This window comes from Anas acuta, chromosome 2 (genome assembly GCF_963932015.1).
Source record: "Anas acuta chromosome 2, bAnaAcu1.1, whole genome shotgun sequence".
NCBI lineage: Eukaryota > Metazoa > Chordata > Aves > Anseriformes > Anatidae > Anas > Anas acuta.
The window spans coordinates 58054060-58077471 of record NC_088980.1 but is presented as its reverse complement, the minus strand read 5'-3'; the positions used below and the strand labels follow the sequence as shown (position 1 = coordinate 58077471).

The 23412-nt window shown below is 41.0% G+C and overlaps 1 protein-coding gene across 2 annotated transcripts; it reads left to right on the top strand.

The window, feature by feature from the left end:
• Positions 1–401: 401 nt before the first annotated feature.
• STK17A (serine/threonine kinase 17a) lies at positions 402–23128 on the top strand. 2 transcript variants are annotated; one of them, XM_068674866.1, is made up of 7 exons: positions 402–673; positions 6804–7016; positions 13995–14139; positions 19284–19410; positions 20120–20168; positions 20270–20449; positions 21285–23128. In XM_068674866.1, exons 1-7 carry the CDS (start codon positions 474–476, stop codon positions 21616–21618), a joined length of 1248 nt encoding a protein of 415 aa, XP_068530967.1. In that variant the 5' UTR covers positions 402–473; the 3' UTR covers positions 21619–23128. The 2 variants fall into 2 exon arrangements, with proteins under 2 accessions (XP_068530967.1, XP_068530968.1); XM_068674867.1 differs by lacking the exon at positions 402–673 and adding an exon at positions 6003–6082.
• The last annotated feature ends 284 nt before the right edge of the window (positions 23129–23412 follow it).

Here is a 23412-nt window from a genome sequence, read left to right as displayed (position 1 = left end):
GTCTTGTTTGCACCTCCCTGCAGCCCACCGGTGTCCCCACCGACACTCTGAGGCTCCCTTCCCCCAGGGCCATGCCCTTCATGTCCATCTCTGCCATTTCCCCCTCAGGCTTCGCCCTGCTCCCTTCGCTTCTCCCCTCAGGGCACGCGTGAGCAGGAACCCATTAACTCGCACACACAGCCCAGAACTCGCACACACATCTTTATCAGCATTTCTCAGCTTTATTAGCAGTTACATCTCGCCCCTCCGAGGGGGGTTTCACAGCAGCGGGAGGAGGCAGCCGCCCCCCCCGTTAATGGCGGCCCCGGCAGGCGGCGCTGCCCAACCGCCGCGGCTCGGCAGCCCCGCCCGCCAAGGTGAGGCGTTGAGAAGGCGGTGCCGCGGCCGTGGCCGCCTCCCCTCGGCTCCCTTGGGCGGGCGGGACGCGGAGCCGGAGCCGAGCGGAGCCGGAGTCGGAGCGGCGGGGAGAAGCCATGAGCCCCGAGGAGAAGCCGGGGGGGCCGCCGCCGCCGCCGCCGCCTCAGGCTGGGCGCTGCCGCGGTGCCCGCCCGCAGCAGCAGCAGCAGCAGCAGCAGCCCCGCCGGGGCGGGCTGCTGTCGGAGATCCGCACGGCCATCCGCAGCGAGCCCTTCCACCTGCGGTACCGCCTCAGCCCCGGCCGAGAGCTGGGCAGGTGTGTGCGGGACGGGGATGGGAGGCGAAAATGGGGAGGCACGGCAAAACCGAGCTGAGACCGCCGCGGGGTCGGTGCGGGGCAGAGCCGTGCGGTACACCTGCAGCTCTGTCCTAAGGGGCTGTGAGTGTGCACGCTTGGTCTCCTAGTTCAATTTCAGATGCTTCCTTTCTACATTTTTACTTCAGAAAGTGGATGCTTCACCCCTAGTGCGTCCACTAAAGAGAAGTTCTTGCTGCCTAGGCAACCTAAAGGTGGTGGGTGGAAAGCCTGGCTGACCCTCACAGCTGTCTCTGTGTAGGGTGTCTTATCGATAATGCGTGCTGAGCAGAAATCGCTTTTTCTGTTCCTAAAGTGTGTAAGTCTCTCTGCTTTTGAGCAGGTTTATCTTTACAGAGGGCTTGGACCAGTTAGCAACCTGAGGTGACAGGTTTTGTCTCAGCCAAAAGGCAGCCCTTGTGCACGCAGCGTGTTTAGATCCTGCTGTGGTAGCTCCGTTTGCTAAGGAAATGGGTAAGGAAAAGCAGTCTGCATGCTGCGTGTTTGCCCACCCTTTTCCCAGAACCAGGGAAGCAACGTGAGAGCTGAGCTTCAGACAGGGCACTGAGAATAAGAATAGCACAGTTGGCACAAATTGTGTTGAAAGCAGGTAGTAGGAGGAGAGGAGAAGGCAGATGTAGCACCGCTGCTGAGCCCAAGGCTGCTGCACAAACTCAGCAGGTCTCTGTGCTCCTTGGCCTCCAGCATGTGTGTGCTGGCAGCAGCCTTGGCACCTGCTGCCCTCATCCCTTGTTCATTGCCCTTCTAAAAAAGTGGGGAGGGAAGGGAGGTGTGGGGGCTGCTGGCCCCTGATGGCATGGTGGAGGGGACTGTGGAGGTGTTGGTGTGGGAAGAGCCTGGTCATGATGTCTCAAGGGTGACTCTGGTGCAAAACTGCAGGAAATCAGGCTTCATTGCTTCTGTTTGCAGAAAAAAATTGCTTTGAGTATGTAAGGGTTATGTGCTTCAGAAGGCCGCTGCCTGGTGCAGTAGCTGAGCAGGCATTTGTAAGTAAGCCCAAATACAGCTGCTAGAATAAACAGGTTGATTGAGGAAGAATGCTGAAATTGTGGTTATAGTGGCAACTCTGGAAGGAAAATTAGTTTGAGATGTTTAAGCTGACATAGAAGTGGCGTTTTTTTAATGAAATGTTTTAATAAACTAATTTTGGGGCTGGTCTTGAGAGCCTAATTAATTTTGTTGTCCCTGAATCAGAATGCGCCCAGGTAAATCTTCATTTCAAGTTGTGTGATGTTTGAAATCAAACTTTTTTTGATTAAGGATGCCACTTCTAGTCAGCTCAGACTCTTAAATGATTTCAGCTGGTGCTAGATTGATATAAGTTTATTTGAAGTATTGTATACTTTACTGACAACAGGGAAAAAATTTGCCTGACTTTTCGCCTTATCTACACTCAAGCCGTAATTTTACTGTAGAATTAGGAGCAATATTTTTGTGTGTGTGTGTGGTGACAGATTTGAAGGATATTTGCAAGTCTGTGCATGAGTGTCTGAATGTCTAAGCTCCATATTCCAGAAACACAGCCTCAAACAAAATTTTTCATCGCTGGCTTATATTACCTAGAGCTTCTTTAAAATGTCCAGTGTAATTGTATTCGGATACTTCTCTCCTTTTCATCAACAAAATATCTCCTAATTGCACACAAAATGCTACTAGACAATTAATTCTTTAGCTCACTGTTGGAGTATTGTGCTCTTTTTTTCCTCTTTTAATTTAAAACAAGCTATGCACGTACTGGTAGCTATAATTTCTGTTCAGAAAATACTCCTGGTTCTAGAGCTGAGTAGGAGAAAGGCATAAAGCCTTGCTTTCCACAAGAGTCTTCTTAAATGATAGCTCTAAAACCAGCAATATTCTGCCAGCAAAATGGATGCAGTGCATCCCTGTAAACGTACATCAAGTGCAATTCAGCTGATTTTCCTCATTCTTAGATTTTTGTTAAAACAGACAAGCTCATTCTCCACCCAGAGCTAAGAATAACAACTATTCTAATCATCTGGGGAGACTGAACAGAATAATCAAGAAACACTTTTTTTTTTTTAACTATGGTTTCATGTGCAGATAACCTATGTACTGATTTTTTATTTTTTTTTTTACAAAAAATTTTGGCCTGAACGTGCATATTTCTGAGGTAGCCTTCAGGAACAGTTCTGTGCATCAGTAAGAACGTGCACGCATGCTATCGCGCTTCTCAGCGGCCGCTTGCAGTTGCACAGCTAGGGGGAAACACTTGTGGAACGCCGAGACAGGGAAAAGGAGGTGAAAGCAAAGGCGTGCAGGTAGTTGGTTCCGCCATTTGGGAAGAAATCGGCATGAGCTGGTTGCTCGTGAGCATCGGAAATGGCATCTCCCCACCCCTTGCTCTTTGGTTTCCAAAAATTTAGAAAGAAAATCACACTTCTGGGGGAAAAAGTTTGCTATGAAATTTGTAAGAAATTGCATATAGTTTTATGGATCTCAGATTTTTTTTCTGAGCTATCTGTGAAATAAACAGGTAAATAGGAATTGCGGTTACTCCTTTTATTAGTAACAGTGACAGTGTTTAATAGGTCGTCTTAAAAATAAGCATTGCAGTCAGGTTAGTTCTCTGTTCTCCTGAACCTGTGACAAAGTGAATTGGTATGACATAAATGTGCCTGTTTATCTGATTTGACATTTGATTTGTGATTTGAGGCTTTTCCTCTAAGCCCTGTTGTATGCCAGGCGAAATGATGCTAATTCTGCTGGCAATCAGGGAAGGTGACATTGAGCTGCTTTGTACTCGGATGTGATACCTTAAATCACAATTTCTCATGGAGGCTCTTGTGAAAGCTGAGAGCTACTTCTAGTTTCCTACTCATGTCTCCCTTAACAGTATTTTTGGTTGTGTTTCGATAACTGATAGCCAATTTTTAACTTTGGAGATGAACATTAAGCATTTCCTCTCAAAACTGTGCTGCTTTCAACACTATGTTCTCCTTGTTAGCTCTCAATGCAGCTAAATTGCTGTGGTCTAATACTGTCCACTGGACAGTGCCTTTGGATCTTTGCTCAGAAACAGACTCAGCTGTGAATCTAGCAGGCTGCATAGCAATTAGTGCTGTTGGTTATAAATATCAGGTTTGTCAAGTTTGCTCTCTTCTGGGATGGGATTCAGAAAAGGTGAGTTCTGCAGGCGGCAGCTGCAGTGGCTCTAATTACAGGTATAGCCACCGAGGGGCCGGGCACGATTCTTAGTCCCGAACAACTGAGAATTAGCACTTGTCGGCTGGCCCCCTGCGTAACCCATCCTTTTAATCCCGTCACCTCGCAGGCTTCTGTCCAGCCTGGCCCAGCAGCACACGCGTGGCACACGCAGCGGTGCCTCGCGCACCGGGAACGCTGTCCCATTTCTACAGGGATCGGCGACATCGGGCTCGTTAGGATTGAGGCACTTGCTTCCAGATTCCGTATGTTGGTCCCAACAACACCGAGCTGCTTGAAGGCTCTATCAGAGCGGTTTAAAATTTATGAAGCTCCTGTTTCTGGTGCTGGAATTAAAAGCTTTTGGCTCAGTGGCAAGGAGGCATAGCTGCTGCTCTTCCCCCTATGCAGTGTTTGGGTTTCATGCCAAAACGCAGCCTCAGCAGGGCTTTTAGCACCTTTGGTGAGCGCATAACTCTGCTGCACACGAGTCATACAGATGCACGTCTTTGGACTAACTTAAAAGCCTTTTCCCTGGCTACATGGGGAAGGTTGCTCTCAATTGTGGTTAGGATTGCAATACTGGAGGGATGTTTATGCTTGTAGCCACGACACTAATCACAAGCTTCCTAGAACTCCACTTGAAAGAAGCACTGGCCTCCCAATATTTTGGGGATCGGGAGCATATAATCTTTGGAACACTTCTCTGCTTCCTGATAAGCTGCCCATGCTGTCCGCATTTGTTATTTCTGCCAGCATGCTTTTTGATACATCTCTAGCAGGCACGTAGCTGTTTGTTAGCCTCTTTTCCAGAGGCTTTGGGTGCCTGTTCCTCCCACGGCACACTGTCTATATTATTTAAACCATTTTAGAGCAATCTTTTGACCACACCTTCCCTACAACTACAGAACCCCGTAATATTTTCACGCATTTACAAAGCTTACGTAGAGCATTTTCTTACTGTTTGTCAGCCTTCACATCTGCTGTGCTCTGATCTATCCTAATATTATGGTGCTGCAGATAATGTGTGCTTATGCAAAATAGTATTCCCAGAGGAATAACTGTGGCTGCCTCGGTAGTCACAAGTTAGATTATTTTAGTGAGATTGCCTAGCAAATATCCACTTTGCGGGTGCTTGTTTGACTTAATTTAGACTGGGCAATTTTGAAACAAATTTCTATTATAAGCGGGCTGACCACAACTCCTTTCAGCAGTCACTTTTCGTGGAAAGCAGGCTGCCAGTAGGTTAGGAGCTGTGAGAGTGAGAAGTCTGACACGAGCGGAGTTAGTTAACTCCGTACGCTTCAGCTGGGACGCAGGAGAGGCAAAACCCGTGTAATTGTATTCCAGGCCAGATGAGGACTCCAATTTTGGTTTCAGCTACCCTACAATAAGGTAATAAGGAAGCAGAATAAGACCCTGCAAGCTATTCCTGCAGCTTTATAAGCATGCTTACATACAAATAAAGATAGTTTTCTTGTAAATTCTTCCCATACAGGCAAGATCACTATACTGAGTGTGGGGATTTGTCACGGCATTAGACGATGCATTAATTAACAGACCTTTTCACTCTAAACCAGGATGGTACAAACGGGACTGAGTGGAGCAGGTGGCTTTGGGCTCTGCTGCAAGGAAGTTCAGGGCAGGAACCTCAGTCGAAAATGCTGTGGGGGAAGGCTTCTGATGTAAGCACTGCCGTGTGGTTTTAGCTGGGCTGCTGGCGTGGTGCAGCTCATCTGCTGGGCGTTTTGTCAGAAACAATGCCCGCTGATGTGGGTTAAGCAGTGCTGCGCAGTGTGTTGTGTTCACTTGTTGCTGTTGGAGTGCCTTATGTTGGCCAAGCCTCTGTGCTTCTCGAAACTCTTCCTGTTCCTTAAACGAGACTGAGGATAAAGGATTGAGAACTGTTAAGCAATCAGAACTACAGCTGTTGTCATTGGAGACATGACATGGTGGAAATGCAAAGTGACGTTTTTTTAAATGTCCCTAGTAAATAGGGAAGGATCTTGAGCAGTCACTGAATAAAGCTGTTGGCTGCTGCTTTTTGGATGTAGTGGGGAAAACAATAACTGGGCAATTAGTTTGCTCGAGTATAGTCGCAGAAAACACAAAGTGCTTGCTCATGCACCTTTTTACTAAAAGATTGAGGAGATGGGCTCAATCCTTGTGGGGCCCTTCCAGCTCAAGGTATTCTGTGGTATCTTCACCTTGCTAACTAGCACAGCTCACTTTTTCTATCTGTTTGAAAGTTGGGTTTCTTAACTGAGGGTTTCAGTATTTTGTTTACTTTCAAATCCTTATTTTTAGAATCTCGCACTGTACTGTGTTTGGGTTTTTTGATGAAAATAGTGGTGATAACACCGGTATTTTTAGCTGTTGCTGAGCAGTGCTTACAAAGAGCCAAGGACTTTTCTGCTTCTCGTGCTGCCCTGCCAGCGGGCAGGCTGGGGGTGCACAGGAGCTGGGAGGGGACAGACCCAGGACAGCTGACCCAAACTGGCCAAAGGGGTGTCCCACACTACACAGCATCGTGCTCTGTAATAAACTGGGGTAAAGGAGGAGGAAGGGGGGGACACTAGGAGTGATGGTGCTCGTCTTCCCAATAAACTGCTCGTTTCATGTGATGAGCCCAGCCTTCTGGGAGGTGGCTGAACGCCTGGCTGCCCATGGGAAGGAGCAAATGAATTCCTGGTTTTGTTTTGCTTGTGCGTGGCTTTTGTTTTACCTACTAAACTTCTTTGTCTCAGCCCAGGAGTTCTCACACTTTTACCTTTCCAATTCTTCCCCCATCCCCATCCCACTTGGGACGTGGCACTTTGCTGCCTGGTAGGGTTAAGCAGCAACAGGATTGTACTAAAGTTTTCACTGAAGGACTTATTTCTAACTTAAAATTCTCCTTTAATTTTAGAGGGAAGTTTGCAGTGGTGAAGAAATGTATCCAGAAAGACACCGAAAAAGAGTTTGCGGCGAAATTCATGAGAAAAAGAAGAAAGGGTCAAGACTGTCGGATGGAAATAATCCATGAAATTGCAGTCCTTGAGCTGGCGCAATGCAACCCGTGGGTCATTAACTTGCATGAAGTTTATGAAACTGCAACAGAGATGATTTTAGTCCTGGAATAGTAAGTACTAATGATAATTCCTGAATAACCTTCTGCAGTATTTGCTTAAAGCTAATAATGTAAAAATCTTGTGTGTCTATGAATAATATGCAAAACAATTTTATTGTTTGCCTGCTATCTGCTTGAATTAAAAAATAATTGTGGAGAAAATCAGTACTACAGGAAGTTATGTGCAGTCTTTTAACTATAGCACATTATAATACATTTCTCCAATTATGCAGGGTATTTCAAAGGTGAAACATAATTTCTATAGTTTAAAAAAAAAAAAAAGCAAAATATGAACTGTTCAGAGTCTCTGCTTGTGAAAGAAGCAATGAGTATCTGAAAGTACTGAAGTTTGTTGCTGGCAGTGACAAAGATGAAGTGAAATCTGTTTCTTTTGGTTTTGAACTTTGAAGTTAATTTGGGATGGGGAATCGTTTGACGACAACTGACAAATACCAGGACTTGTACTCATTTTTCTCAGCTTGATACATCTCTTCATGAACCTCATGCATTAATTCAGAGCTAGCATTTGGAGCAGTTTACTTATAGGTATCCTATCACAGTTAACACTAGGGAATTTAGTGTTGAAACTTTCCTTCTCTTGGCTGCTCTCTCTGGTTAAACTATTAAGTTTTCCAAACAGCAGATCTTTCAGGAAGCATGTAAGTTTAGGACCGCAAGCTCTCCCCTACTCAGTGCTTGCAGACTAGTTTGTTCAGTCATGCTGTCTGGCTAGCTGCATCTTCTTAATGTGATACAGACAAAAACTTGTCTTCCATGCACTGGCAAAAGACAAGAGCACTTGTCAAGAGGTTAAAGACCTGTTGAGCAGACAGTCAAGACATATGTCAAACATAGTGCTCCAGTGTCGTCTTGGAGAAAATCAGACTTGCAAGAGAGTACAAGGATTCAGACCTAGAATAGTTTCATATTTCACATTCACCCAGATCAGTGGCATTTAACGTGTGACTCTACACTTGCCTTTTGTTTCCCCTGCTTTGAGTTTGTCCAGAAGAGATTTTTGTCTTTTTTTACAGCTGTGAAAGTTTATCTGCTACCCAGAGACTTTGTTTTTTGTCATCTAGGTTCTGAGAGGTAGCTAAATGCTTGTTGGTGTTGAACTCAGTTAAGATCCTGTGAAAGCTCTATGTCTCTAAAATAACTAGCAGAGGAACAGTGAGGCTTGATGGTTCAGAAGTGACTTGACTGGTCTGCTGAAGTCAATCTAGTTTGTACAGCTGTTTCCTTCCTTGATGACAGAAATGAATGGTGAAAAATCTTGTGCCCAAATCTGATGGTGTTCAGAAGTCAAAAGAAACTTTATCTTTGCACTTCAGTGACATGGAATGAGACTGTCTGCTAAGGCAAGCTTCCTTCTAGAATACATTTTTTCCAGCTTCATTGTGCAGTTATGGTATTAGGGATTTATTATGAGTTGTTCAAGTATTTGTTATAATGCAAAAGTGTGACAGAGCCTCTGCAGTTACTGGAGATGAAAAAATACATGTTCTAGACACTAGTAACACAGATCTAATTAGAAAGCAGTATAAATTTCTGGATTGTGTAGGTATATAGAATTGACAGCTTGGGATGAGCAATGTTTCTTGCACTAATCCTAATGCAGATTGCTAGTTTTCCTTTAGAACTTGGTTCTGTTAAAATTACAAAACATTTTTAATCCAAAGAATTAACTAGTAACCAGGTTGTTCCATATTTAGCAACATTATTGTTTTTATATGCATCAGTCACACCTTGTTACAGATAAATAGCTGTGTGTTGGAGCTGTAAATTACAAAAACGCTCTTTCACTGACTTCAGCAAATATGTCTGGATGCTTCTTTAATGTCAGCATGTTCCAGAGGCATGTTGCAACAAAACAGGTATGAATGTTAGTAAATTTCTGACATTCTGTATGCAGAGGATTAAAGAGCATATCTGGACTGTAAGCTTCTCTAGGGCATTTCAGTTTCTATTAAGCTTGATGGTCTGCGTGGCAGATCTTTATCATGGAAAGCAGAAAAATAAATACTTAATCGTTGCCCACTAACTTTATCTGCTAAGGTTTTGAAGTTCTTCTCTTGATGTAGGATCTGTCGTAAGGGGGGTGGGGTGCTACTGCTCTGCCTTCATGAGAAGAAATATTAAAATCATATGAGGGTTGTCTTTAAAGCACGATCAGTTTTGACAGAAAGCAAACTTAAAATTGGCTGCTAAGTGTTCATACAAGCTCTGAGCAATGGCAAGCAGAAAGGCATTAGTGTTGGCTTTAACGGCAACAGGTTGGTAAGGCTGTATCTGCATCCACACTAACAACACTGACTTGCTGAGGCTTTTTGCCAACAAGCAGCAGAGGGTTTAAGAGCTCGTCTTAAGGGACAGTATGGAAGGTCTAGAATTACTCTGGAATTAACAGTCTTGTTTCTGTATTTCAGTCAAAACTGAACGAATAAAAATGTTTACTGAAAAACACTTAGTGTCTGGGGAAAACCTGACACATTCAGATTTCAAAATTGCTTTCTTCCTTTTAATGTAGCTACTGGGCTCAACATTTATACACAACCTGCCTGACTGTTTCTGATTTCTTTTGAAAGAAAGAGCAACAGTGCATCTGGTGCTTCAGAACTGGCGTCTTGAAGCGGTCATCACTTTGTTTATACGTTTGTGGAAGGAGTAGAGGATATTGCAAGCAGTGGGTCAGATTTTGGAGAAACATCTTTGTGTAACTTCAAAATCTAGGCCATTATGTGTAGTAAGGAGCCTGTGAATTGAATAGTTACCTCCCAGGGTCTTGTGTGTGTATATATAGACTTCTGTTATGCAAGGTTTAAGAAAGAAAAAAAGTTGTCTTTGCTGTCTTGAGGAGGTGGTTGGGGTTTATTTGATACGCTGCATGAAGTACTTTTTCCACCTCTAGCTATTTGGACCCGGAGAACGTTCCTTCCTGTGCTGTCGGGATAATTGCACTACTCCGGTGTCTGCACACCGTCTGTTAGAGCGTTTAACGCAGGTATGAGAGATGGCAATCAGATCAAGGTGGGAGCCTCGGTAAAGTTTTAGGGGAAAGCTCCTCCAACTGAGTTGGTTACCTCACGCCCTGCATCTCAGCCCTTAGGGTCCCCAGTCAGAAAGGTTGGGGCAGGGGGACACGAGGTTGCAGTTGGCTGGCAACCAGGAGCTTAAAAGCAAAGCCTCTGCAACTTAATGCCTACGAATGCTTCCTGCCCGTGTGTTCTCTCATCAGATGGAGACTTAGTTCCCTCTGTCTCTGGGCTCATTGGCGTGCAGTGGTAGCCTTACACTTGAAAAATTCGCAGTGAATTGGCTTGCATGCTTGCTGCCTAGTGGTGTATGCCTCGCTGAGGAAAGGAGGCTGTGAATGTCGCTAGCAGTGAGCACGAATATGTGGTCTTGTGACAGCCACCTTGGTGGGATGTCCCTGCAATATAAGCTGTGTGTACAGAAAACAAATGAGTTTCCAGTTCTGTTCCAAGGGTAACACTTGGAACACTTTCAAGAGAGGCTTTTGACAGAGCATAAGTGAATTTTTGATCCTTGCAGGCTGCTTATGGTCTCACTCGGATTTGACATCAAGAGTATTCAAAAGACTTGTTATCTGAATCTGTGTTCCGAGGATTTGTGCTGCTGAGGCTTATGGAAGACTGTCCCAGTTCCTGACCCATTATAGTTAGGGGGATTTGAATTTTTTGGATGCCCTGAAATGGCTTTGTTCAGCCTTTTCTCCAATGATATGCTCTAACTCTTAATGTATCGTAAGTGCACTTGAAAAAAAGTAGGATGTTGAATTTTGTGCAGTGCATTAAGATATACAGAGGAAGATAAGCAGTCTCCACCAAATTTAAAGTCAACGTGATTGTAACCATGATTAATGCTCCAGACTTTCAACTGATTTTGAGCTTGTTTATACTGATAAACAGTAACAAAGTGTCAGCATGCTTTCACTGATGAACAGCACTTGGATTTCACTTGAATCTATGGAGAAGCCAGTAGTACAGCAGTACGGTCATAAATACGGTAATTCCTAAGGAATACGGGTTGCTGCAACTTCTAGGTTGGAAAGAATTCATGCATCTCACACCTCTGTGTATTAGAAAAATAACGCATTCTAGACAACACTGAATTTCTGAAAGCTATGCCCCTAAATATGGCCTTTTCCATTTGTTTCACATTAAGGTGACTTGTTCTAAAGATGTTGTTGTCCTAAAGGCAATGCCTTGCTTTTATCTCCTGTGAAATTTTTCTGTAGAGGTGGGTGGGGTTACCCAACAAAGCAAGTTATTTCACAGCAATTTTTAGAAAAGTGTCAACTTAATTGAAGATTGGCTCTTGAAGGAAAAATGGATAAATTCTAAACACAAGAGAACTCTTGGTCTGCATGGATACTGAAATCATAGCACTGACATGCCCAGAATACTTTCCTAACAGGTATTTTAATCCCTTCTGTGTGTTTTTTGTTTTGTTTTGTTTTTCCCTGAAGTGTAGTTGGGGAATATAAAACATCAGAGTTGAAAATATTTTTAAGTAGCTTGGCAAAATTTGGCATGGATGTGCAGGAAGGATCTTCTTGGAGTTCGGTTTGACGTTGTACTTCCAACCACTTGTGACTGAGCTGGCTCACAGTCAGCTGACTGCTTTGCTTCAGGGAGTCAGCTCGGCGCACTCCACAGCAGCAATACGCAAAACAGTCTTGCAGTAACAAATTTCTCTGTGCTCTTCTGAAGGGTCACTAATTATTTATTTGAATGTGGCAATTCTGGGATGGAGTGAATTGCCTGGAAGGAGTTGCTCTGTCTACATCCTAAATAGAGCAGTTGATTTAAAGAAGAAGAAGGAAAAAAAAAACAAAAAAAAAAACAAAAAAAAAAAACCATTGCATTTGAAAACACTTTTCTATGTGCAAGTCCTTTGTAAAGCTAAGTATATTTGTCTACGGTGGGTGTGTATGTCTAAGGGCTGTATTTGTTTGTCTCACTTTTAAATTTGGTGATGAACTGAAGCATCTGCAGAAGTACCACAGGTTACTTAAACACCTTCTAGAAATAAATAAAAACCTGAATCCAGGGTTTTCTTCTGTCCTGCTAGTGCTGTCTTTTGATTTCAATGAAGGGACGTTCTGTGCTTCAACTCTGATTGCCTTGACTTCTAAGCAGTGTAATTCAGGATTCTTTAAGTGTCATATTAAAGCTCCAGGTAGCTTACATCTTAGCATGTTGGCTATGTCAGTGTTCCTATTTGTTCAGAGCACAACTTGGTTTTATCATGACCACCAAGCAGACATACAGAAAATAGGGCCTTATAAGGCCCCCTCCCTTCTCTGATTTTCAGCTGTGTTTATTTTTAAAAAAGCAATTCCTGATTGACAACAGCTGTTTGGAGGGATAATTCCAACTTCACTTGTAAATTTAAGCAACAGAAGTACTGCCTTGCTTTTTTTCCAATAGTAAAGAGTTGCTGCTGTAATAAAAAATTATATATAGTAATTTTAGTTGTAGATTTTATCACTGTATACATTATAATTTATGCTACAAGAAATTAAATCAGTCTTCCAAGTAGCATAGTATGATGTTCTTAAAACAGAATGTGTAATTTATTAATTACAGTAGACAATATTCTATGCCCATCTTCTCAGTTCTGCCCAACTTCTAAGCGATAGTACTTTTAAAAAGGAATTTTATTTAGAATGTTAGAATAAATTGCCTGAATCCCATCCAAAGCTAAAATATTACTGCCTTTCTTCTTGAACTAAAAAGTGTACTGAAGAAATAAGTGATGAAGGGTGTCCAGAATATGCGCTTGTAGGGGAATCAGAGCATTAACGCTCACTTGATTGAAAACTCAAAATAATCCAGATTTCGCATTTTGTAGGACTGCCTTGCTTGCCATTAGGTCTGTGTTGAATGTTCCTCTCTGTCTTCTGGATGGCCTCGGTAGTAAAATTTAGAGAAGAGCAAGCGAAGGCAAATGAGATGGTTGTGCATCAGCCAAGATTCACACTTGTGCAGAGCTAGGCTGGGCACGTCACCGTGTGGGGTGACTGGAGAAGGCTGTGCTCAGGGGATTCACCAGCTTTCGCTAAGGGGTGGTTGTAGAATCCCATGTGAAACAAAGTGTGTGTGAGTTAACTTCATTTGTATGTTGCTAAGCAGTAATCCAGCAATCCATACACCAGTTGGCCCCGTTCTGATGTTCATAAGCCCATTCTGGTTGGAGGATGGAGCATCTGCTGTGCTTGTTGTACTGCTGATGCTGCAGGGTGACGTTGTAAGGCATCTGTGGAGTCATTGCCTTACAGAGATGGTCCTGCATGTGGCTTTGGACTACTTTAAAATCGTGGTATTATTCATCTGTAGTTGTTTTCATATTTTTCCTTTGACTTGTTTTTTATTTAAATGCATAAACAAAAGATAAGGAATCAAGCTCTGAGAGCTAAAATTTTCAGAAGTATTTTTAGATGAAAGCTGCTCAGAAACTTAAAGCATCCCTGCACCCCAGAGACTTCACAAACTATAAACTTTACATTTAGTCTTTTTTGAGTGTGTGCAAAGTCTTTGGAGGAGGATTGAGGGTGGGGCTATTTTACTTTGTGTTTACAAAGGCTTACTTTGGCCAAATTTCCATGTAGCTTAGTAAAAATGACAAAAGGCACATCTTTTATGTTAAATGCTGCCCTTAAACAAATGTAGCATTCATCTCAAAGCACAGTCACTAATGTTTCCAAAATAGGCCCAAGAGTTTCTGTAGTATTTGTGTTGTCTAACCTAAATGAATGAGATCTCTGCTTCTCTTCAAAGCTGCCGTACTGCACACAAGTCTTCCTAGGTTGCTAGAGCTTGCCAAACGTTTAATAACTGAAAATACCCCTACTGGATAATGCCGCCTGCTGATCTTTATTATGCTGAATAAAATGGTGCAAGTAGAGCGAAATAGGAACTATAGCTTAGTCTTTGAAATAGTAACATTCGTGCTGTTCCATAGCGCTGCTGGAGGTGAAATTTTTGACCAGTGTGTTGCTGAAAGGGAAGAAGCCTTCAAAGAAAAAGACGTCAAGCGACTTATGAAGCAGATCCTGGAAGGAGTTTCATTCTTGCACAGAAACAATGTAGTTCATCTTGACCTAAAGGTAAGAGTGTTGCTGTATTTTTCCTATTTTTTTTTTTTTAAGTGCTGGCTTCCTTGCTGGGCATGTATCATACTAATGCTAACATAATTAACACACATTCCTAGATATTCCTCAAATGATAAACTTTTGGGTCTTAGTATTAGGCACTAGGTTTGCAAGTCTTTTAGGGAGCTTTTATGATTATATCAAATACAAAATTTGAGTGAAATGTGGATTTGCATTGTACCTTAATTTGGGAATGTGTGCTTTGGATAAGGCCTGACTCATTCTGACAGTGCAATAAAAATGTCTGAGTATTATTTAGCCCTTTAAGAATAGGGCTGTGTTTTGTGTTGACTTGAGTTTTAATGAAGCAGAAGCGTGGCAGAGACACTGGTAATATAATATGTAACATTTCAGAATAAAGTGTTCATAGAGGACTAATAAACAGCATGCTAATTTGTTAAATATGTTTATAGCAATTCAGTAGTTTTCAGAAAAAAATGCTGTATAACTTAATTTACAGGTTTGTCATTTACTACCAAACACTTGGCAAACATGACAATTTGGCAATTTTATCTCATTTTGAGGTTGAATTAGTTTTCTAAGCAAGATAGTATTAAAAGCAACTTGCATTAAAATTTTGTAATTCTTCTTACAGGCCTAATTCTCCTATAATTCCTAAGCATGCAGTAAGGCACTACATGTTTCTTCTGTTGCTGAGTTCCTTGTTTATACTTCGCTGCCTTTTGGCAGTAGTACAAAGCTCCCAGTAGATTCCAGTATCAAGCTATACATACTTATATACAACAGCAAATCATGAACCATGCCTTAGCTAAAGTAAAGAATGAGTAATATTTGCACACAAACATCTCACCTGGCTATTTTTCTAACCATTTATTTAAATCACCTCTGGAATCCTTTAAAACTTTCTGTAGCCCATTGATTTAGTCACACATCAAATAACTGTACTAATACTTAATGAAAAATTCCTATCTAGTAATAAGTGATCAAAAGGACTAAAGCTCCAGTATGCTTATACAAGATACTTAGTGTCTCTATTTTGCCTGTATATATGCTATGCTAGCCAAAAATATTTCCATTGAATTTCCTTGAAGCAAACTTTATGTAAAATTAAAACACGTCTTTTGTATATATTGATTTCTGGAGTTAAAGCTGTGGTGTTCCTTCAGCCCCGACCAGCTGGGTATCTGATCTGAAATGCATTGTTCTTTATTTTACTGCAGTACTTAATAGTGAAAGTACACTGCAGTGCTGACTATGGCAGGAAAAATACGGGGTATTTTGGTGTGGGGTATTTTTGGTGTTGCCACACAATTATCTTTCCAAAAGTGTGTTTCTTGTGAAAGATTGTTGAAACCTGGTGTGTTTTTAATAGCAAAATACAATAACGTAATCCACTTTTGACTTGGAGAAAGAGCAAATACAATGCTACTGTTGAGTGATGTTTAATTTACTCTCAGTATTGTGTTGATCCTGTTTAATTTGCAGGGTGTAGATTGTAGTTGGGAGTCTTTCATCTCCTCTTAATAGCACATAAAAGCTGTGGAATAAGAGAAGCTTCCTCTTTTCATCGGCTGTTTGACTTGAACTTGGATTGGAGTTTGGTAAAGTTTAAAGGAGTTTAGGAATAGAAGAGAACTTAAAATAATAATAATAATAATAAAAAAGTTGGGGTAGTTGAGGAAGGACTAGCTGCTGCCTGTCTGCAATGGAGATGGGTAGAGCTCTGCGCTGCCCTGGACCCTGGGAGAACGACTGCCCCAAGCAGCACTCTCCTCTGGTCTGTAATACTAGGGCTATTCAACACGCACCTTGTCCCCTTTCTGTTGTTCTCAAGATGTAGTGTACAGTGAGGACAACTAGCAAAATCATTATTTGAAATTGGTTTGGGTGTCACTTTACACCAATATTCAGAAAGTGAACTAATGCAATTATTAAAGAAGGAAGGGGACTGTTACAGAAACATTACAGATTAGCTTTCTCATCTGAGTCTTCCAGATGGATTAAGATTGAAGATTTATTATACGTAAGTATAGCATTAATAGAAGTGTAGTATTTCTTATTTAAAGGAACACCCACAAGACTAAGAAGGGTTAGAAATACTAACTTCATAAGTCAAAAGAACACTTGAATTTGGAGTTCAAATTTCTGTAACAATAAGGGCACAGCTATTTGGTTTTTGGCAGGTATAGAGTATCCAGGATCTATGGAACCTCTCCTGATTATAGCCTTACTTCTCAATTTATGGGACTTGTATTGATTACCTTATGGAATAAGTGCAGTGCCACTCTAATAACTCTATTCTTTAGCCACTGTTGCTGTGTTTTTGTTGTTGTTGTTTTTTTGTTTGTTTGTTTTTAACACGTTGACCAAAAAAAAACAGCTGATCCCCAAGCAAATTCTGTTCTACTTAAATATATTTGAGTCCTTAAACTTTTTCTTAGTGCAAACATATGCGATTGCTTTAGTATTTTTACACAACCTAGCCAGGGCATTCCAGCTAGACTGTTTTTCCTGTTTCTACCCTATTATTCCTTGGATAATTCCTGTTTTGTCGTCTAGGGATCAGATTTTATTTATTTATTTATTTTACAGTATTGTAAAATCAGATGCCTAGCTTCATTAATATTAAAGGTGAGACATTGATTAGTTTAAAAAGATGATCATTATTATGAATTCTTAGTCATACTCTTCTGGAAACCAATTAAAGTCACAAGAAATATTAGGGCCAAAGGCTCACAGAGACCTCTGGAATACTGAGAAATGTGCAATGTATGGATTTTGCCATTATAGCATCAGTTTACAAGATTTCAAAACCTGCTTGCAAGGTGTAGGGTTATAGGGTGTCTCCTTTACTAAGTACACTTTTTCTGAAAGTCGCACAGATAATTGATAAGTTGCTAGATGAGAACAGCTCTTTGTATATATTGTCTTATTTTGGCCCTTGTACTGAAGTTCAGAGCATCAGGAAAGCTAATTCAGTGCTAACGTGACATTGGGCTAGACTCACATGGCTATGTCATGTGCTCTCTGTCCATGTGCCAATCTCATTGTGTACATCCATTCAGAGGTCCGTATAGTCAGACTTTTCATATGTTTTTGTTCAGTATGCATCATACAATGATCTAAACTGGAACCTTTCAGTCTCTGCAGCAGAGAAGATTTTTAAATGTTGGCGTATTACATTTTTTTCAGACATTTCATTAACGCTAGTTGGCAAGAGTGAAAGGCCCATTTCAAAATGGCTGGCAGGAGAGCCTCTGGCTTGGGCATCTCTGGTCTTTGCAGACAAATCAACACATAGCAAACGTAGATATATTAATTACAGCCGTGCAGAACCAGAAGGAAATCAGCTCTACAGATACAGGAAAATCATCTTCCTTTTATTAAAGCTTTAGAGTGACTGTGTCAGGCTGACAGTAAGGGTAAATCCAAAGCTACAGCTTCTTCAAGGTTTCATGCTGGTGTTTGGACTGTCACTTTATTTTAACCCCATAGTAATTCCTTAGAATAAGAAAATGACTGCTATTCCTAGGGTTATGACTCAATTTGTACTAGAGACAGTTCTCTCTCAGTAAGCATGTAAAAAACAGTTGATTAAAAACTTCTGTCAACTAAGTTATCTACTAAAATATTATAAAAGGCTTATTAATTATTAAAAAAGGCTTAAGGCTTTCAAGAAATGTTGCCATTAAACTTTTCCTCATTTAAATACAGAGAACAAATGCTTTTCTTGTGCTTTCTCTTTATCTCTTCAGAAAGTAACTAAATTTCCCACTGGGAAGAACATCTGAGAAGTTAATTAGGGAGGCATGGTCAGCTTTTGGGGATGTTTGCTTTTCTAATACAAATACAAAATAACAAATGTGAACTATAAAGCATATGGTAACGTGCAGCTCCGAAAGCTGGTGGCTTTGTATGGCCACCAGATCCCAATTTGTAAGCAAAAAATAAGCTGCTTTAAATACTTACATTCACAAACAGCAAATAGATAGATAACATCATGGAGTTCGTTTTAAATACTGTGGCTAAACTTTGTGGGAATTAAAGAACTGGACTATGTTCAGGTCTTGCAGCAGGAAGATCTGGCTCGAGATCTCAAAATGTTCTTGTACAGTTTTATTCCTCTTTTCAAGAGGAGGGGTATCAGGGTGAAAACATGCCTTTGTGATCAACATGGGAATAAAGAGAGAGCGACTGAGGGAATAGAAGTACAAATGGTGGTGGTAATCCAGCTGGGACGACCCCGCAGTGGTGGTTCTTTTGCTCTCCTCCCTTTTCAGCCACCCCTAATACATGGCGATGCAAGTTCTCAGGCCGGGAGACATGGACTTTCTTGGCAAGGATATGCTTCAGTTGCAAAAATCTAACACCTGTCATCTCAGGTTCATTTTCAGAGTTTTTTTTTTTTTTTTTTTTAAACTGAGCTACCATTCAAGATAGAAGGTAGGGAACTTCTGAATGATCACAACGTTTGTTCTGAAGGACGACAGCCAAGATCTAGTGACGTCAGAGCAAACAAGTTTATCCAAAGGTGATGCTCTTAAAACCTGTTTTTCAGGCTGCCCTATTTTTTTTAACTGTTCTTCAGTTAGTATTCTGTAATCCAATTGTTTGTACTTTGAACAAGATTGAGGTCAATTGCAACAGACTTTCTTTAAACAGGTGTAGTCAAAATAGTTTCGTGTGTTCAGGTTTTTTAAATGATTGGTTGGTTTTGGACACCCTCCTATGAGAAGTATTTTACACCATCTGTTGGAAGGAAGCAAGGAGAGAAGTTGGAGCTGGGTGGGGAGAGAAAGGTGGTCTGTCTGAAGGGGCTAACAGACCAAATGTGGAGATCTTTATGTCCTATTGTTAAATGGTAGCTTACTGGCATGTCTCTTGTGTGAGCTCTAAGCTAAGAAAGGTAGGTGCTTGGTTTGCGGTTATAAACAGGAAATCCTGCTACTGCTTTGAGCCTATGTGTCTCTTCAAGCTCACCCTCAGTTAAAAATAATAATAACTTTAAAAAAAATCCTGTTTGCTGTACATGTAATGTAATGTATTGGTGTTGCTCATGATCTGAAATAATTATGCAATGTTATGGTGTTATAGGTATTAGATTTGGGTGATCAAGGTCTTCTTGCTTTGTTTTTCAGCCGCAAAACATTCTCCTAACCAGTAAGTCTCCTCTGGGAGACATAAAGATAGTAGATTTTGGCCTTTCCAGAATAATGAAGAGCAGTGAAGAGCTAAGGGAAATTATGGGAACTCCAGAATACGTAGGTAAGTTGTTACCACAACATTGAGGTAGCCTTGAGGAGGGAACTTCAGCAATGGGGAATTTTCTCAAAATTTGGTGAATGCCAGACTGGCTGTGTAGTTATGGTGTCAAAAGATTGTGTTATTGCTTGGATGTGGTACTGCTGTAAAAGCTTAATTGCCAGTTTAATGACTGCCAGTTGTGTGCTTGTGTTCATGAGTACTCGCTTAGAGGATTCTGAGCAGTGATAACAAGCATTACTTGGAGTAGAGGTTGAAAGGGATACGCTCGTGCTGAGTACAGTATTTTAGCTTGGTGAGGTTTGTATCACTTCCATTTAAAAATAAATAAATTGTTCCAGGCCTTGAAAATCTGCTTGAAATTATCTTTGATAAGTTGTGTAGTATTTTCTTTATGGGTCCAAGTTTTCATGATGGAATATGGAATGCTGGATATTGAAATTATTTTTCAATAAAGTTTCTATAGTTTCCTCTATTAGTAAAAAGACTGGCCTTGCTTCTGAATATAGCAATAAAAAGCAAAGTTTTTTTTAACTTAAAACTAACGAACACTGTAATTGTTGTAATAACTTGAGTAGAAACATCCATTTCCAAAGACTATCATGATTCAAGTGGCTTATATTAAATTTAACCACATGCCTATTTTTGCATTGTATAGCTACAATATCATGTCTGCATATGAAAAAAAAAATATGCTTTTTCCCCCAAATAGCTCCTGAAATACTGAGTTATGACCCAATCAGTACAGCAACCGATATGTGGTAAGTTGAGCAAATTAACGATCATTATAACTTTATTCAAAAGTTTATATACGTAACTACAACAACAAAAATAAACTTCTTGTTTTTTACTGTCAATTTAGGAGCATTGGAGTACTGGCATATGTTATGCTAACAGGGATATCGCCTTTCTTAGGGGATGATAAACAGGAAACATTCTTAAATATATCTCAAATGAATGTAAGTTACTCTGGAGAAGACTTTGACCTCATATCAGAGTCTGCTGTGGATTTCATCAAAACTTTGCTGGTTAAGAAACCCGAGTAAGTAAAACAGACAATTGTATATAATAATACGTTGGACCAGATCTGTTTTAAATATAGATGCATGCTGGCATTTACGTCTTTAAAGTATAAGGGAATTTTGATTATTCATATTTCTTTATGTACTTTTATTTTCTTGTAAATGAAAAGAGAAGTTCTCCATTTCCCCCCTGACTTGCATGTTCTGAATGTGGCCAACTGTTAGTAATAAAACCTGAAATTCATGTCAGAACATTGTAAATGAAGTATAACTTGTGGTACAGTGTACTGGCTTTCTGTACCTTGTTGGTGTCTTTTAAATGAGCTAAGGTGTGTTGCGCCTTCTAGTCTGGGTGAGTTGCTAGAGTACCCTACTCTTCCCTACTTCATTAGTGTGCCTTTCTTGATGGGGGGCACATTGGAAATTTCAGCTCTCAAAACACAAAGTGCTTCCTGTGCAATTCCCATGACTTTTCCTGTGGTGTATCAACCACTGAAATTGTCCGCTTTTTCTTGTGTGTCTTCTCTTTCTTGTGGAAATACTTCAACGTTAGGATGGGATCACTTTCATACTTTAAACGAAAATCTGTGACAGTTGTTCAGAAATACAGTAAACTGTGATATTTAAGGATCTATGAATTCCTTTATTTTACATATTAACAGTGCATCATGTGCATCATCTTGGACTGCTGTTGGGCTTCTTAGGTAAAAAGTAATCACTGACACACTTAAATTAGTAGTTCTGTCGGGTTAGTACAGTCATATCCTTGGAGAAAAATTGCATGAATCTCTTACATGAGGCATTAGGTTTCAAGTTCCCTTGGACATTCCTTTTAATGCTTTCCTTCCTCTGCAGGGACCGGGCAACTGCTGAGGAATGTCTTCAACATCCATGGCTAGAACAAAGTGATGAACCTATTTCCAGGGCCTGGAATGAGAGTGCAGGAGGGGAGAGCAGTGACGTCACCCAGCAAGATGCAGATTCTGCCTCTGAAAAATCTGTTGATGCTGAGAAAACCGAGGAGGATGAATCAATAGTGACGGAAGAACTAATTGTAGTGGCTTCGTATACACTGGGACAATGTAGGCAGTCAGAAAAAGAAAAAGCAACTGAGCAGAAAGCCATTTCCAAACGATTTAAATTTGAGGAACCATTGCTGCAAGAAATACCAGGAGAATTCATTTACTGAACTGTGTGGCGCTTCATAGCTATAACTGGAAGGAAGTGCTTTCTGCTAAACAAAAATATCTTAGCCAAGGGAATCTCTGATACGCAGTAAATGTTCTAGATAAAAGAAATGTTGATAGGTGGCATCTAAGGAAAATGTGCCAAGTTTTTAATTTCATGGAACAGATTAAACAAGATTTCAAGTGGCTGACATGAATTTAATGAAGATAAAAGCTTATTTTTGTTTGCATTTTTTATTTCCTTTTTTTTTTGTCTCTGAGTAGCAGACAATTTTGTTAATTGTTCTAATGTTCTGGCGAAGTTGACATAGCAGGTGTTTCAGTGACAGATGTCAAGAGGAGTATATTTTAGGAGACGTTTTGTCATTCAAAGTAAATTCATAATGCTGGGTTTTCCTCAAACACCTTTTAGCACTCCTGACTTCAGTGGAGCTATCTGCTGATCTTAAAGTGTACGAGAGAATCTGACTGGTTTGACATACAGATTTCAAAGCTACGCTCTGTGTATATTTCTTTGTTTTCATCAAGTCCAAAGACTCAGACTTATTTGGTGTATAGCCAGACAGTGAGCTGGGTTCCCCTAGCAAGAGATGCATATGTCCCACAGGTAAAGAAATTGTATCAGTGAACAATTCCAGATAGAGTGGTGATGATTTTATTTATTTGGGAGAGCACAGTAAAATCCTGCTCTGGAGAGTGATAAATGAACTAGCAAGTCAGTCTCGAGAACCAGCAGAGACTGTTCCCTTTCCCTCCTGTTTGAGCTAGATGCACTAACAGCACAGCTCAGTGTGTCTGCATAGTGTTGATGCGTGGGCAAAAAAAGTGACACAGGGTCTGCTGGAGCTCTGCTGGAGTTACTGAACTTCTCTCCACTGACTTCAACGTGTTAGATCAGACAGTTATCAGACTTAGGATAAATCAGCCCTTGATTTCCCCCCCCCACCCCCGGAACTCAGCTTGGGTTTTGCTGGGAGCATGAGGTCATTGCTGCCTTCTTTCTGTTCCTTTAACAGCTGCTTTAAGGAAGAAAGAAGCATCCTTAGGCTAAATTGCAAACCTTGCTCAGTGTAACTATCAGAGGAAGCAGAATCTTCTTCCTGAACTGAAACAATGAAGCACAACTCATACCTCATGCTTCCCAATCGCTCTCCCTTAGACGCTTGGAAAAACTGCATGTGTATGATGGGGCAGAGTGGGATTAGGGAGCTGCGTGGATGGGGCAGAGTTCTCAGTGGACACGGTCCCTCGGAGGGTAAAGCTGGGACCAACCAGGCATCAGAGTTGACAGGGTTTTGCAATGCACAAGTCTGAGGGTCTTGGACTGAGTCCTAGTTTTCTAAGAAGTCTTTAATATCGTTGCTGTTCCAAAGTTTAATTTTTATGTAATTGAAGTTTAGTACTATTATATTGCGTACTGTTAACTATTCAACTATTTATTTGGTTTCCTATGCTGTTCCTTTATAATAAACCATGACAAAAGTTTTCTTGCTATAAAATAATGAACAGAAACTCTGAAGCTAGTTTTCCCTTTTGTTCCTTCTGTGTTGCCACAGACCTTTTCATTTCAAATGTACTGGGAATGTTCTCTTCCTAGCGAACAGGATTTTCTGTGCTAGTGTTACAGCTCCTTCACACAAAAGGTAAACAGTATTAATAACAAAAACAGTGCTGCGGGGATCTGATTAGTGTTGCTGTAAGGGTGGGAGGAAAAGCACTAGTAAAGAAGAAATCTGAACAAAAAAACTGAGTGTGGCAACGTGAATTTTTCCCTAACACCAGTGGTCTGGTTGCCT